Source organism: Equus asinus, chromosome 13 (assembly GCF_041296235.1).
Source record: "Equus asinus isolate D_3611 breed Donkey chromosome 13, EquAss-T2T_v2, whole genome shotgun sequence".
Taxonomy (NCBI): domain Eukaryota; kingdom Metazoa; phylum Chordata; class Mammalia; order Perissodactyla; family Equidae; genus Equus; species Equus asinus.
In genome coordinates, this window is record NC_091802.1 from 59649749 (window position 1) to 59666288 (window position 16540).

Here is a 16540-nt window from a genome sequence, read left to right on the forward strand (position 1 = left end):
TTGTCAGTGCAACTAACCAATAACCATTCTCTAGAGAGGAAAGATAAAATGAGTTTTACTTGAGCCAAGCTGAGGACTAGCCCGGGAGCGCAGTGTCCACCAAAGAAGAAAGCTCTGGAGAAGCATGGTTTTCAGTAGTTTTACACCTTTTTTTTTAACAATTTTATTTTTTATTTCATTTTTTCCCTTTTTCTCCCTAAAGCCCCCCCGTACGTGGTTGTATATTCTTCGTTGTGGGTCCTTCTAGTTGTGGCACGGGGGATGCTGCCTCAGCGTGGTTTGATGAGCAGTGCCATGTCCGCACCCAGGATTCGAACCAACGAAACACTGGGCCGCCTGCAGCGGAGCGCGCGAACTTAACCACTCGGCCACGGGGCCAGCCCCTACTTTTTTTTTTTTTTTTTTAAAGATTGGCAGTGAGCTAACAACTGTTGCCAATCTTCTTTTTCGTTTTTCTTTTTTCCGCTTTTTCTCCCCAAACCTCCCCCAGTACATAGTGGTATATTCTAGTTGCAGGTCCTTCTAGTTGTGGCATGTGGGACGCCACTTCAACATGGCCTGACGAGCGGTGCCATGTCCGTGCCCAAGATCCGAACCGGTGAAACCCTGGGCCGCTGAAGCGGAGTGCTCGAACTTAACCACTCGGCCACGGGGCTGGTCCCAGTTTTACACCTTTTTAGAGCAAAGAACAAACATCAAACATGTCTAGGATGCAGATTCCTCAAAGTTTCAAAGAGACGCTTAGTTACAGGTCAGCAGGTCAGCATGACCCTCACGTCTGGGGAGGGAGGCATCTTCAAGGGGCACCGATCCTGGCTTCCAGGACGGGAGGGATGCGTCCCTGCCCTTGGAACGCACTCTTCACTTTGGGACAGTGTTCAGTGCCTCCTTCCTTTGGTGGTTAGAGGAGAGGGGCCACGTATGTTTGACGGGCCCTAAGTCAGCTTCTTTAGTTCACGTGCAGTCCGGGCCAAATCGGGTGTAAATCAGAAGAGCTTCTTCACGTCTCAGTGTGCGAACATGTCTCGTCACCTTCCAGCTCTGGGCCTCTGGCCTTAAGGTTCTCAGAGTGTGTATGTAGACGTTTAATGTATTTGTTGTTAATTCTGTGTCCGTTCATGGTTCCTGAGGGCCTTGTATGTTCTGGTCCTGGGGACCCCCCAGGGGAACAAGGCCACCGGTCCCTGCCTTCCAGGCCTTACGGAGAAGGAGGAGGGCGGTGGTAAGATGGTGCCAGGAGAGGGAAGTGGAAGGGGCTGCGAGAGGAAGCTCCCAGAGCATGGGTGCCCCTGGTGGGTCTGGGGCCTTGGGGGTCAGGCTAAGGGAGGGTTCCAGGCAGAAAACCCCCAAGAGTGTGTGAGGGGGCACCGAGACTCAGGTCTGGAAATGGGGCTCCCCTGAAAGGTTCAGTGTGGGAGGGGGCACTGCAGCAGGTGCTTGGTGCTGAGTGGATGCCGGCTGTACACGGGCGGGATTCTGGAGGCGGACCAGCGCGGGTGCACGGATGGATGAGTGCAGGGACCAGGGAGGCCCTGCTGCGAGAGGGGCTGGGAGCGGGGCGCCGGCCCCTGAGAAGGAGGAGGAATTGCTCTGGGGAGGGTGTGCTGGGGGCAAGTTCTGGCCTGGAGCTGCAGAGTTGGAGGTGCCGCTGAGACGTCAGGGTCCAGGCGACTCTGCTGATGTGGACATCGGGAGGGAGGGGCTGGACATCCAGGCTGCCCGCTCTCTGTCTGGGATTCGCCCCTCCTTGTGGCCGGGGCCGGGGGCCCCGGTCTCTCCTGCCCACCCAATAGCAGAGATTGTACCTCGTTGGGCTCACAGCACCTGGGGAAGGACCTCGAGGGAGGAGCGGCTGCTCTGTCAATGCTCCTGGGAGGGCCCATGGTTTCCTGAGTGATGGTCACTTGCCTTCCCAGAGGTGTGACCCGTGTGCATCTGCTGTAGGAACAGAACAGTGTTCCTTCTTCCCTTCCAGACTGGTCTAAGGATTCAACTGATATAAGATCACCAGGAGAAACACAAACTAGCTTAAGGATGTATGTAGCTCCTGTGTATGTGGGAGAGACCCAGGAAGACTGAGTAACTCCGCAAAGGCCAAAGCCACCCCCTTATTTTACCATCTTGAGCTAAAGGCAAAAGAGATGCTGGGGGTGGGGAGTCACGTATGGGAGCTGACCTGGAAAAGCACAGTAAAGCAGGGTAAGATTCTTCTGCAGGTTTAAGTCCTTGCCTTCTCCATCCGTGAGTTTCCAGAGTACGTCATCCTCCTCTGCCCCAACAGCCAGAGAGACACCCTTACAAATGGAGATTTCCCTTACAAATGTAAATGCCTCTTACCATTGGGCGGTTTCCTGAGCCTCTCCTGTGTGTGCTGTTTCTTAAAAATGCCTAGCTAAAAATAATCAATATGCCAGAGAGGCATATTTTGGGGTGACAATTCTGCTTCCCTTCCCTGCCTCTGTAGATTCTGAGAAGAACCACTCCGTGACGTCGGCCCCGGAGGCAGAAATGGAGTGTGGACAAGAGCTGAAGGAGGAAGGCGGCCCCAAGGTGACGTCTGCCCCGCAGGCAGAAATGGAGTGTGGACAAGAGCTGAAGGAGGATGGCAGCTCCTTCTTGTCCTCAGGCTCAAGTGATCGGCAGGAAAATGCGGACGAGCCCTGTTCTGATGCCTCCTGGACGGTGCAGAGAGTGAGTGTGCCCGGCCCTGGGAGGGCGGGTCTGGAAGGAGCGATTCTGCCCGTTTCCCACGTGCTCTCGCTCTGCCGAGAGGGCGTTTTCTGCTGTGGTTTCCTCAGTGGCTGAACAAGGTCCCCCGTGTCCTCACGGCATCCTCTCCAGGACAGCCTCACTGCACTGCTGCCCAGCGGCCCCCAAAACTGCCTGCCACTGCCCAGCTCGCGGACCCCTGCACACTGGCAGGGGCAGAGCTGCCGCTTCCCTGCCTGATTCGTCGCATGGTCTCTGGGTTCCCATCCCTCTGGGGTCTCCAACTGCCTTTCTTCCGTGTCTCCTAGAAGCTTCTGCCATGTGGGTGTCTGGCTCTTCGGCTCTTCTCTGGGCCTCCAAGCTCCAGGGAAGGGTGGGGACTCAGGAAATAGCACTGGCTGCCAGATGCTGGTCCTCCAGGGGAAGGCTGAGCCGTCTTCGGTCTCTATAAGTACCTATAAGTATCAGGCTGGGAGGGCGTCTCCTGAGTAAGTGACCAGGCTGGAGCCCCCGTGAGGCTCGCAAGGGCGTTGCCTGGACAGGCTCAGGGCGTGTGGTGGGAGAGAAGGGCTCCCCGTGCTGCAGCTCAGCCAGTCCCGGCCCAGCCAGCCCGGCTCAGCTCCCAGGCTTCTTGTTGGATGCTGACAGGGGCCCATTGTCTTTCTGTGTCTGGGTTGGGGCTGGTTTCCTGTCTGGTCCTCAGTTCTTCCTTGCAGTGGTCGGGCCCGATGGGAAGTGCCACAGCGGACAGCGTTGTGGTCTGCTGTGAGGGTATGTGTGTGGTGTGTGTTGTAGTGTGATTGTGTGGCGTGTGTGGCAGTGTGGAGTGTGTATATATGGGATGTGTGTGTGTGTGTGTGTGAGCGTGTGTGTCCTTCCCCTTGGAGAGCAATCCCGTCCAGAGCAGGATGGCCAGCTCAGAGCCTGGGCCCCGTGGGACACTGAGAGTTTGGGTAAACTCTCGAAATGAGTATCAAGGAACACACACCCTTGAGGTGCATACATGACACTGATTGAAAATGACATTGAGCCCAACAGAATTAGGGCCTATTTTTTAACCTTGTTAGAGTAAGTTTAAGGCTCTTTTGGAAGAATAAATGGGCAAGAATAACCAAGAAAACTGAATAAGAAAAGTCTCAAGTGGGACTTGCTGTATCAGATTAAACGAAAACATGTTATGAAGCCATGGTCATTAAAACAATGAATCCTGAGGGTGAGGAAGGTACGGAATAGATGACTCTGAAACAGAAAGAGTGAGTTGCCTCACTATGTCAAAAGCTCTGAGAAATCCCGGAGAAAACAGTGATCAACCCAGGAGAAACGTGGCCCGCGGTAGGTAGTCCACAGTTGAGAAGATGTAAACGGCCAGGAACCATGTAATGCTCCACCTCCGAACGCAAACGCTGAAAATTCAAAGAGCTGCAAGATATGATACTAAACCTTCAAATTAAAGAATGGGTTTAAAGCCAGCGTTGGCAGTGATGAGGGAAACGCGGTGGGACCAGCCAGCGAGGCAGGTGCCCTGCGACCCGCTCTTCTGCTTGTCTGATTTCATTGTAAGAAAATAACCTCAGAAAGGCCTCCGAAGGTTTGAGATGGGATTTCATCACAGCCTCACTGTTTTATGGCCCAGGGTTGGAACCCACTGGAATATTCCACCATCAGGGAGTGCCGTTTGTATCGTCTTTGTGCCAGAATGTAGTGTGGCCTCCAACTGTTACTTTTGCAAAGATTAAAGATGTGAGGGAATTCTTGCAATCAAATTACTTACATAGATACATAAAAAGACTAAAATAAATAAGCAATAAATAAATAATTAATAAATAAAAGATTAAAATAAATAAAAAGATTAATAAAATAGATAAATAAATAAGAAGAGTAAAAAAACAATGTACGGGGGCCGGCTCAGTGGCACAGTGGTTAAGAGCGCATGTTCTGCTTCAGCAGCTCGGGGTTTGCCAGTTCGGATCCTGGGTGCGGACATGGCACTGCTTGGCAAGCCATGCTGTGGTAGGTGTCCCACATGTAGGGTGGAGGAAGATGGGCATGGATGTTAGCTCTGGGCCAACCTTCCTCAGCAAAGAGAGGAGGATTGGCAGCAGTTAGCTCAGGGCTAATCTTCCTCAAAATAAACAAAAACAAAAAAACCCCCCAATGTACAGTAGAGCGATATCAGCAAAAATGGCAGAGAAGGGAACCCCAAGGCCCTGTCCCTCCAGAGAATCACCGAAAAAAATGAGCCAAACTGTAAGGATCAACTTGATTGGAACTTTGGAAATTGTCCAAGGGTTCCAGTAACTGGGCAAATGCGGAATCAAGAAAAGGCGACTTGACCGCAGGAGGAGAGCCCGCCCCGCTGCCTCCCCGCGTGGTGCTGTCTGAAGGTGACAGGCCTGTCCTGATGTGGGCTCCTGGGGCCCGAGGCAGACTGTGCTTCTGATTTGACCTGTCTGGGGTTCCCTGAAGGAGTGACACAGGCACTGGCCTTTTTCGCACCTTACTTGGAACTCCCTAAGGGTGGAAAAGCAGCTCTGTAGAGGACGTTCCTCAGAAACATTGAGGCAAGCGAAAGAGCTGCACCCCAGGGGGCGGAAGGGCACAATCGGGGTAAACAAGGCTAGATTAGCCCGAGCCTGGGGGGGGGGGGCGTGGGGGGGGGGTGGGCCAGGAGAGGAGGCCTTTCTGGAAGAGGATTTTGAGAGAGCTCCAGGTATAACGGGGAATCTAGAGAAAGCCACATGGAGGCCCAGAGCTCCCCCAGGACTGCTGGGTGGGTGTGGGCTTTCCTTCTGGGGTGATGGAGAGGTCTGCAACTGGGTGGAAGTGACAGTGGCAGAGCATTGTGAATGCCCTCAATGCCGCTGAATCGTGCACCTTAAAATGGCTGAGTTTGTTACGTGATCTTCACCTTGACATAAGGAAACTATGGAGTATCGTCAGAGGAGGGGATTTAAAAAAAGCCTAAGCGCGGGGAAGGGAGGCGGGATGAAGGGCACGCGCGAATGCTGGGGGGGTTGTCTCTGGCGTTGGCATGGTGGCCTTGGTGATTGTTCCCGGTCCCTGTGGTGACCCTGCGTGATCTGTATGGTCAGAAAGTGGTGTGTTGTGGTTGAGCACGGGCCTGCGGGTGTGGCCGTGGTGTTCTAACGGTGCTGGGACGATGTGCCAGGGAACCAAGGGGATGGCCCAGCACTGGGACACGGGCCGCTGGGCTGGCCTCATCCCCAGCCACTGAGTCGGGGGGTCCTTTGTCCCGCAGTCTCAGTGGGTGCAAGGGGTGTTGTGGTTGATGGGGACAGTGGGGAGCTCCTGCCGGTCTGTCGCCTGGCGTGACCGTCTCCGCCTGGCCTTTGCTTTGGTGGCCCTCTAGTGCCAACTAACTGGGTGCCTTTGCTGGTCTTGCTGCCTCCTGAGGGCTCCTGGATGTGTTCTTCCTGGGCGGCTGCCCCCGGCTGGGAAGAGGAGCACTGGACTGGGCCGGGGTGAGTTGGGTTAAAGGCCCCGACTGACCCTGTGGTTCCCTCCTGGGTCGCTTCCCTTCCTCAGCCTCCTGCTGCCGGCCTGGGGTCCTGGCGCTGCTCTGGGCGAGGCCTTGAGCCTGGGGACCCCGTGTGCTCTCACTTGTCGCCCACCCCGGTCCAAGTCCCCTTGCAGAACTCCTCCTTCCCTTTTTCTTGGTCCAGATGCTCTGGGCTTTTCCCCTTGTCCCCCTCCCTGACGGCAGTGCCAGCCACGAGGCCCCCCATCTGGGCGACCCAGGTATCCCCCATGCCCTGGGCTTGCTCAGGTGAGGCTGAAGCCAGACCTGGAGCCGGAGGCCTCACACGCTTCTGTCTTCATCCGCAACAGCTGAGTGCAGGAGCTTGGCCTTGGCCCTATCCTGACTGCCCTGTCCTGTCCTGGTCCGCTTGGTGGCCTGGGCCACCTCTGGGCCTCACTGTCTTCCTCAGGAAAAGGAGAAGGCTGGTGGGAGGAAGAGATGGGTGCCCCTGGCCAGTGCCGGCTCTGTGCTCCTTGGGGTGCGCCATCCATGGGTGGTTGGCTGCTGTCCTGCACTGCTCCCGGTTCCCCAGAGGCCCCGGAGGCCTGGCTTGGCTTCGCCTTTGGTGCCAGCTGCCTGCTTGTCACAGGAATGTCTCTGTAGCTCGTCTGTGTGGGAAGCACCAGCCCAGGCATTGGGATGGAGGCCCTCAGGACCCGGGACCCGGGCTTGCTTCCACCTGGAGGTCAGGTGTGCCCTCCCTTGAGGGCACCAGCTGTGGCGTGGGGCAGTCCTCATCTATGGATTTGCTCTGCCCGCCTGCCCACCCACCGACAGGAGCCCTTTCTTGGATTTCCTGCACAGGAGATCCTCTGCCTGCTGGCCCTGGCCCGCTGGGGGCTGGGGAGCTGGCGGGTCTGTCTGGGCCGGAGTCAGGTGTCCCTGAGGTTCCTGCTGGAGCAGTGCCTGTGGGCCCCCTGCCTTGTCTGAAGGGGGTCCTGTTTTAACAGGGAGTTGCGTCAGACGTTCTGGTAGATTTGGCCGACTGCACATCCGATGAGCCGGAGGCTGCTAGTTACACGCCCAACAAAAGAAGAAAGGCGGATGCATCCCTGTTTGAGGTCACTGACGTGTTCTCTCCAGACCTCGAGCAGGTAGTTTGCAAACACCGTGGGACTGGATGCCTCCTGCCATGCCCCACATGGGAATGGAGCCCCCCACCCCAACCCCGACTGCTGAGGAAGGCTGGTGGGGGGGCGCTGGTCTGTGCAATAGCCGTGCCTCTGGGTTTTGGCTCCTGGGACTCTGAGGACGTTCTGCTCACATGCAGTTTCAGTTTGACCGTGTGTGCCCCCACCCCCATGCTTCCGTCCATCGTGTTATTGCTTGTGCGACTATCTCCTTTGGAATGTGGGAAATTTACCTCGAACCCTCCACAAGCCGTACAGGATTCTCCTCATGGAAGAGAGCAGGAGGGCGCCAGTCTCCCTGAGGGCGGAGGACCAGGCTGCTGGAGGTCCAGGCCGAGCCTGTGCTGGGGCTCAGAGAAGACGCCTGGCCACGGCCCGTGCCGGCGCCTGCGGTTGTGGGCCCGGGTTCAGAACCGCAGCGGGGTAGTGGGAGCCCGCTGACTTCAGTCTCTGGTTTGTGGAAGTTCATATCCTGACTTCTTCGTTTTCTTTAGCACTGAGGAGTATTGCAGCCTTCTCTAATAATATAAAAAACGAGATTAGCTAATAGATGTAATGAAAGTATTTTTTGCTTATGAGGAGAAGCAACGAGGTTTCAGACTTTGAAGAGTGATGTTTGTGGAGTTGGTTTTAACTGTTGCTTTTGATAGAGAGCGGTGGCTTTTCCTGAGTAAGAGAGCCACTGATCCACCTAACAGATTTATTGAGCGGCTACCTTGTGCAGGGCCCGGGCACCAGGAGGGAGCCGGCCGGCGGGTGGGGTGGGAGGCGTAGTCTGGCCTCCTGGGCGTGAACTTGATCTGTTGACGTTTGGCTCCTGAAGCACTTGGTGAATACAGCCGACATCCACACAGGGGCTGGAATGGCCCCGGCAGAAGGACAGTGAGCCATCCATGATAGCAACAAAAACAGGAGACCAACCCCCTAAATCCTTTTTCCCTGAGAGGTAAAATAGGAGGTTTAATATCTTAAAGCTATCAGTTCTTGTCTCAGGTTTATACATTAAATTAACCAATTAATGTGTAAAAGTAGTATAGCTCCCACAAGTTTGGTTTTGGGGTTTTTTTGGAAGTTGACAAAAGATTCTAAAGTCCAGTATAAATTGGTGAGAATTCCTAGAAAGAATGTAGAAAAAAGGAAAAATAAATGGGAGATTTGACGTCCAAATGTATCTTAAGCTCTAGACATGCAGCCACGTACCGTTTGTAGGGGAAGAAAACTGCCCTTCTTTCCTTCTAGGCTCTCTGACTGGTCTAATCATTAAATTGGCATGAGACAGATGAACAGGACAAAGATAAATTTAATTTCATATGTCTGGGAGCCCAAAGATATGATGCTCCAGGAAGTGACCAAAGCAGGAAGCTTTTAGACCTTGTAGACAAAGAAACAAATTTGTGAAGAATTGACAAGGCAAAGAATTGTGGACTTGGGGAGTAAATTAGTGAGGAAGTAACAAGTTTTGTTTACCCAGCCTTCTTGGCCTTGAATTCCCATTTCTGCTGATACGGATGCCTTCCCAATGGAGATTTATTTCCTGCTTTAGGGGGGCAATGTCCTTCTTACACCAGCTGTTTCTCAAGTAACTTTTTTTTTTTTTCTGAGGAAGATTAGCCCTGAGCTAACATCTGCTGCCAATCCTCCTTTTTTTCCTGAGGAAGACTGGCCCTGAGCTAACATCCGTGCCCATCCTCCTCTACTTTATGTGTGGGACGCCTACCACAGCATGGCGTGCCAAGCAGTGCCATGTCCGCACCCGGGATCTGAACCTGCGAACCCTGGGCCACCAAGGCGGAATGTGTGAACTTAACCACTGCGCCACCGGGCCGGCCCCTCAAGTGACTTTAATTTAACATAGTATGCCAAAGTGGCACATTTTGGCGTGGCATATTGTGCTCCCCTTCGTGTTCTAATGGAAGTGCATCAAGGAGGATTGGCGTAGAACATCCAGACACAGACGTGAGCATAGGTGACAATTCAGCACGTGATAAATGTAGCATAATAAATCAGAGGGTAAAAGCTGATGTGTCAAATAAGAGATGTTTGAACCATGGGCTCTGGAAAAAAGTAGATTCCCAGCTCAGACTGACACTAAAATGGGTACCGGGTTGATAATATTTTAATGTAAAACAACACCCTAGAAGTTCTAGAAAAAAAGCTGTTAGAACATTGGTTACCTTGGCTTATTTTGAGCTTCTGTAAGATGGAGATAACCTAATTTGACATTTGATTATTTTAACCATTAAAAGTCTTCTGGTTGCAAATAACTGAAAACCCAGCTCAGACTAATTAATACAATAAAGGGAATGTGTCACTCACAATTTGAGAAATTCTGAGGTGGGACTAGCTGCAGGTGAGGATTGATCAAGGCACCTAGGTGAAAATTCCTCAAGTCTGGGTGTTTCTCTCTGTCTTTGCGCTGCCTTGCTGATGTCGGTTTCCTCCTCAGCCTCTCAACGGCTGTCTCCAACACTCTGGGCTCTTTCACAACATGTCATGTCATGATGTCCACAGTTATCCACTTCCCACTACATCCTTTGAGGGATAAGAGAACACCTTCTTTGGTGGGTCCTACACCCAAAGAGGAAGCATCTCCTTCCCAGGGGAAGCTCTCCTGAAATCACATGCCCTTCCCTGAAGCAGTCACTGTGGCCAGGGTGACAGGCTGACCCTGGAGCTGGAGAAGAGTTACTCCTGCTTGCACCACACAGCTGAGGTCAGGGTTTGAGGGGACCATTTCCTGGAGTTGGGGGAGACGGAGCAGTTGGCCAGCTTATAAAGGAGAGGCCAGCACTTGTGCTAATCACTCCACGAGTTAGGGGTGAGTCTGCGGGTCAACCCCATCTTTCCGGTTCCCGTCCCGGGCTCTTCTCTCGTTGCTTCTTCAAAGCCGCACTTTGTGTCTGTAGAAGGGTCACCCCACACCCTGCCTGTGTTTGTCATCCCACTTCTGCAAAAGAGGGAACTGAAGCGCAGAGAGGTTACTCAGGCCCACGCCCCCCCGAGGGCCAGGAGACAGGGGAAGGGCTTCTGCAGAGACGGGCTGTGGCGACGGGCTGTGGCGACGGGCTGCGGCGGCGCCCCTCTGCCAGAAGGAGGGGCTTGATCAGGTGCCGGGTGGAAAAGCTACCTGTCTTTAGCTGGTCTATTCATCCGGAATCAGTGCAGCATTTCTTACAGGGGGCGGGAGCGGGGCGGGCGGCTCGGGCAGGGCTGGCCAGCCCACTTGTCAGCCTGCAACACTCTGGCCCCTGTCAGGCGGCTCTGCTGGCTTCCATCCGACCAGTCGGTGCTCGTCCCTGGGGTGTCTGCTGCGGTGTCCCCACCCGTCACCCCCACACTCCGTGGCAGGTGACTCTTCAGCGCTCCCCAGCAGCTGGTGAGTGGACTGGGCCCGCCTGCCTTCCCCTCATCAACTAGGAAAATATATATGTATTATATATATAATTAGGAGTATATGTGTATAACACATATATACATACATACTTCATTTTTGTCAAGGAAACAGTCATGGTTTTAGCCTGAGCCTTGCTTGACCGCCGTGCCAGCAGTCTTGGGGCTGCCTGGTGCCCCAGCTCTGACCCTGGAAGTGTGAAGGGCACCTGGTGCGTGCACAGTCCCCATAACTGTGTGTTGAAGGAGCTATAAGTCGCCTGTGCAAAATCTAAATCTTATTCTAAAAGGTCTTAAAGCAGCTTATGAAAAGCACAATAAAATAGGAATAAGAGAGGGAGAAAACAGATAAAGAGGAGAAAGACAAATTGCAGGTTAGAAGAGTCAAAGCTGGTCATGGGAGCTGAGTGCAGACCCGGCCCGGGGCCGAGGGGAGGGGGGCCCGTGGGGGCCCGAGGGTCATGCGGGGCTGGGAAGCCTGCTGGCAAGGCCGGGAAGCAGCCAGAGCTTGCATGGAGCCGCACGTGGGGCTTTCTGAGGAACTGACTGAATGAAACAAAAACGTTTGGGCGCTACAGTGGGCCAGGGATTGTTCTGGACAGTGGATGCAGCGGCGAACAAAGCGGACGCAGAGACTCCATCCTGGAGGGAGGAACGAGCCGCCACGTGTGTCGGGCACGGGCGCTGCAGGAAAGCAGGGCGGAGGGCCGGGGAGCTTTCCTGCACGGGGGCTCCGGGACCTCTGCTGAGGGGCATGGGACAGGGGACTGAAGGAAGGAGGCGTCTGGGGAAAGAGGGAATTGAGGCAGGAGACGACAGCAAAGAGCATTGTATGAGGGATTTAATTTATAGAGGTGACTGAGTGATGGCACAAGGGGTCAGTGCCACTGAAAGAAGTTTTATTGCGGTTCCCAAGAGGAGGGGCCACACCACGCAGGGCCACACTGGGAAGGACCAGGGTGGTCAGCAGGTAGAAGGAGTGAGGGGAGGGGGTGGCCCAGAGCCTGTGGTGTGGGGGCAGGTAGGCAACTTTGAGCAAGTTTCAGATTGGCTGGTTTGAGTAAACTCGCTGGACTCCGTGGGTAGACTGTCCGTAGGATGGTCTGGTTGTCCTATGCCTGGCCCTGGGGCGATGGGGCAAGGGGAAATAGTGGCTGGGCCTGAGAGGGTTAGATAAAGGAGGTGGTTGGGGTGTGGGCCGGTCGGTTTGCATATGTGCCCCCAGGGGACTCATTTGCTGTCTCTAGGAATTAGCTATCCTTGGGAAGGGCAGTCCCTCCAGGATTAGCATGGCTCCCAAAATGTCAAATCATCATAAAATACAGAACAGGCTTAGTACTGGAGGCCAGGGATGAGGCTGGCAGGCAGTGAACAGGGGTCAAGTCATGCAGGGGTCTCCCAGCCACGGTCAAGCCTTCGTTGTGGGTGAGCGAGGCAGCCGCAGGAGGCAGCGCCCCTCCAGCCACTTCAGGCAGCAGGGGATCAGGGAGTCTTTGAGGATCGACAAGCTGCCTCCTCAGGCTTAATGTGTTTCAGACTCGGCCTGTACTGTCTGCTCGGGGAAGCCTTCCAGGCTAGGGGCTGCCTCTGAGTGCCCAGTGCCCTCAAGCATCTTCCTCGTCGGCACTTTCCACACACTGAAACCGTCCGTTTTCAGCCTGTCTTCCCCACCAAACCACTAGCTTCCTGGAGGAGGAACACGTCTTGCTCGCTTGTTTCTTGTGCAGAGTTCCAGTCCCCCGGTAAGTCAGCTTTGAACCCAAATGACTTGATTGAAGCCAGCCTCGCACTAAAGAGGAGATTCTGCAAAGAACGGCAGGCCTCGTGTCCATTCATGCAGCCTTCTGCTGGTCCCACGGGCGGTTCTCAACCAAGGCTGCACGTTAGAACTGATGCGGGGTCGGTGAGCCAAGGAGTCAAAAGAAAGATTTCTTGGACTCTCAAGGTCTGGCAGTGGTGCTCTTTTATTTAGAGAATAGTGTGGAGTAGCATGGGGACAGGACCCATGGGCAGTGAAGAGCTGTTGCTGCTGCCTGGGGACAGGACCCACGGGCAGTCAGAGCTCCTGCTGCTGCCCTGAGTTGAGGGTTAGGGCTAAATTTATAAGGCATGGGTACGTGACTTATTTTTACTGAAAAAAAAAGAAAAGATGATGTAAAAAGTCATTAAATGATTTCAGTGCAGATGGGGTCTGGTTATTGTGCAGTCATATAACTTTAGATACGAATCTGGTCACACAGATCACGGCATGTAGATGAGGATGCCCTGGGCTTCTCTCCCTGGGGCAGCCCTAATTCATACCATAAAAAAAATCCACCAGGTCATATAGTTTGGCATGTAGGCCAGGTCACCTTGGGCTTCTCTAGCTGGGGCAGCCTTAATCCACATCAAGAACCATCAGGAAAGCAAGTGGCGATGCTGGTGCTGAGGCCCACAGACCAGTCAGATCAGAGTTGGGGTGTGTAGGGTAAGGCTTCCAGCGGGGACCTCCAGTGGGGAGCTCGACTGGTCCTGCTGTCGCAGGGCGGGCCTGCACGGGGCAGCCCCACTGCACTGGGAGCTCCTCGGAGATGCCAAATCTCGGGTCCCCCGCTGCGCTGAGTCGCCATCAGCATGTTAGCAAGGTCTTTAGAGATCTGTGTGCCCCTGGAAGTCGGAGGAGTTACAGCCAGAAATGACCTTTGTTAACCTCTTTCTTTCTACCGTGATGTTAGTGGGTGTTAATTATCAGACAGTCCAGGAGATGGCCCCCAGGGGTGCCTGAGCGGCAGGGTAGGGCACCTGGGTGTCGTGCTGGTCATTGCAGGCAGAGCTGCAGGAGGTTGGATCAGGATTCTTGGAGAAAATCCAGGAGCTGACTCAGAAGCAGGCCACCCCAGCCCCCATGCAGGCAAACCCCAAGTTCTTTCATCTCCCTCTCCCAGGCGACTCAACCCAGGCAGGGGGCGGGTAGCGAGTCCCGGGTCCACGCCGGGTGTCAGGGGTTTGCAGAACACTGCCCTTACTGAGCTGATCAACACACTCCAGAGCAGTATCCCCAAGTGAGGCGGGGGCCCCCGTGGAGCCCTCGAGGGTCCCGCCACGTCTGTGTCTCATGCTCTGTTTCTGAGTCCGAGGTTGGGGACTTTTGCCTCTGAGCAGTGGCATCCAGGCAGGGGCCCAGCGCGCCTGCGTGGGTGCAGGAAGGACTCTTCAGCCTTCTGTTGGCTTTTCAGTCTCCTCCTTTTCTCTGTTTCAAGGTTTGTGTACATACTGAGTACGATGTAGGTGTGTGATACACAGAGGCCTATATGTGCTTTCTAACATTTGAAACCGCTCAGCACAGAGGGATGTCCATCGGCAGGAATTCCGCGGGAGAGTCTCAGCTGTGATTTGGCTGAACAGCGCGTGGCCACTTGTCCCTCAGCTCCGTCCACCGTTCATTGTGGGTCTCAATTTCATTCTTCCCAACGTGCGGAAATGGCAGACTTAACAGAGGCAAGGTGGTTTGGTCGAGCTAAGTTTGACATGCTTGAGGAATTGAAAGGCAGCTGGAGGAAAACATTGGCGAGAGTAGAGGAAACCTAAGAAATAAAATGAGTGCCTCTTTTTCTGTTTAGAGCAAAAGAAAGAATCGGAAGAGGAAGAAGAATCAGAAGACTGCCACTCCCGCGGATCCGGGCTCCTTGGTCCCCTGCAGTCTGACTTCTCTGGGGGACCCTGGGCCCCAGGACGCAGCCCCGCCCCAGCATGGAGCTCAGCGGAACGGGCCGACCAGCCAGCCGAGCCAGCCTCCTGGTGCGGGCATGACGCCCCCAGAGGGCGGTGGCCGCAGAGAGCCCGCTGCGCCCGCTGAGGTTGGTGGCAGCTCTCTTCAGGGCCAGGCCGCAGGAGGAGCAGAAACAGCTGCGGGAGGAGAGTCTCCAGGCAGCCTGGCGCCCCAGGACCAGCAGACACAGGGAGGTGCCCTCCCGGAAGGGAAGGGTCACCACACCCCCGACCCCTCCAAGGACGGAGGCCTCCCTCAGGAGGGGGCCGGCCCAACTACCTCTGCTGGTGAAGGACGTCCTGGGAAGGAAGACGCTGCCCAGGAGCCTCAGCCCGCTGGGCAGCAGGCTGCGGCCCCCACCTCTGGGGTGAGAAGTAGGGAGTGATGGCTGGGGTTGGCCCGCCACGCCCTTGCTGCCTTGCTGTGCATGTGGTTCTGATATCACCTTCCTGTCTGGGAAGGGCCTCTACTGCGGCTTGCTCCCCAGAGGGGGCTTTGGAGGGGCTGCCCCTGCACCCAAGCTGCTGACCCCTGTCCCTGGGCTGGTGGCAGATGCCGACCTTTACGCCATTGAGTCCAAGTCTCACTGTCCATTTTGTCACCTTGGCCCTGATGTTTTGGTGTCATTATTTGTTCCAGGCGGTTGATGCTGCAGCCAAGCCAGCTAGTCCAGGGAAAGAGGCTGGGAAAGAAGTTAAAAATGAGACCCAGAAAACAAAACAGCCACCAGCAAGCACATCTGCTTCTCTAGAAAACCGCCAGGTACAGCATCTAGGTCTCCAGGAGGCCTCCTTGTCCCCGCTCTGTCCCACGGTCTGCTCCTTTCGGCCCCATTCCTTCCACAGCTCGTCTTTCATTTAATTATTCAGTGACTCTGTTAGGTGGTAGGGGTGCAGCTGAAGGAGACCCAGCTCCTGCCTGCATGGGGCTCACATTCTAGAGGGGAGAGAGACAGAAAGCAAGGTCAGGCTGTGAGGAGTGCCGTGGAGAAAGTAAGATGAGGTGCTAGATTGGGTGCCGAGGGAACACGGCCAGGCAAGGCCTCCCCAAGGGCGTGGTGTTGGAGTGGAGACCTGAAAGAGTGAGGGGCAAGCCATGTGGATATCTGGGGATGTGTCCCAACCAAAAATGGCACGTGCAAAGGCTCTGAGGTAGAGTGTGGTCGGCGAGTTCAGGGAACAGCCAGGAGGCTGGTGCCCCGCAGAGTGAATGAAGGGAGGAGAGGCTGTTGACGAGGTTGGAGAGAGGGGCCCGTGGAGGCTGTGGTGGGTGGACCAGGAGGCACTGGAAGGCTCTGAGCAGGGAAGGGGCGAGACCACTCTGGCTGCTGTGAGAAGCATGAGCTGCTGGGGGCAAACGTGGAGGCTGGTCTTAAAGGTTGGGGTTTGGTTCCTCGTTCCAGGAAGCTGAAACCAAGGACAAGACAGGTGTTACTGGAAAGAAAGTGAGTGAAACAGAAAAAGCCAAGCCAGAGGCCCCGAAGAAACCAGAAAGAAATTATGCAGCTGCTGTGAAAAATGAGGAGCAGAGAAATCCGAAAGCTGGCGCACATGAAGTTAAGGAAAGGTAGGGGATGACCCCACACGGGCCGCTGAGGAGGTAACCTGCCTAGGAGCACAGGCATGGCCCCCGCCCCACCCCTCTGCTGGGGCAGCCAAGGGCCGCGCAGCCCCAGAGGGGCTTCCCGGGCTGCCCTTCTCGTTGACTCTTTTGGGGAGTTGAGCTTTGGGGGAAAAAGGAGGTAGGCAGGAGGGGGCACCTGTCCCAATTCCTTGTTTGGTTTCAATGCTCTGTCACATAGTCCCTGGGGTCCTGGAGGCAACGCGGGCCTTCCGGAACTCAGGAGAGAAGCTGTCATGTCCCAGAGTGCTAACCAGCCCCTCCCGCCACTGCCCTCAGTTCTTTGGAGCTGGCCTGAGGTTGTCCCCCACCCTGAGCCCACCTTCCTCCATTGCAGAGGGAGGGGACCCACCTGGCGGGTAGTCTGGCCCAAGTGTGGATGCTGTTGCACTGTGCTGGGGT

The 16540-nt window shown here is 55.0% G+C and overlaps 1 protein-coding gene across 16 annotated transcripts in view; it reads left to right on the forward strand.

The window, feature by feature from the left end:
- RNF213 (ring finger protein 213) overlaps window positions 1-16540 on the forward strand; it is a 116186-nt gene that overhangs the window by 11631 nt on the left and 88015 nt on the right. For 11 of the 16 annotated variants that reach the window (XR_006512929.2, XM_044746101.2, XM_014863897.3 and 8 more), the window contains 5 exons: window positions 2465-2691; window positions 7201-7344; window positions 14370-14885; window positions 15158-15280; window positions 15921-16084. Coding sequence is in view for 15 of the 16 variants with exons in the window: in XM_044746101.2 (XP_044602036.2) it covers window positions 2465-2691; window positions 7201-7344; window positions 14370-14885; window positions 15158-15280; window positions 15921-16084 (1174 nt within the window). In the remaining variant the exon portion in view is untranslated. The remainder of the gene's footprint in view (window positions 1-2464; window positions 2692-7200; window positions 7345-14369; window positions 14886-15157; window positions 15281-15920; window positions 16085-16540) is intronic. The other 5 variants (XM_070483783.1, XM_070483782.1, XM_070483785.1 and 2 more) reach the window with 1 other exon arrangement.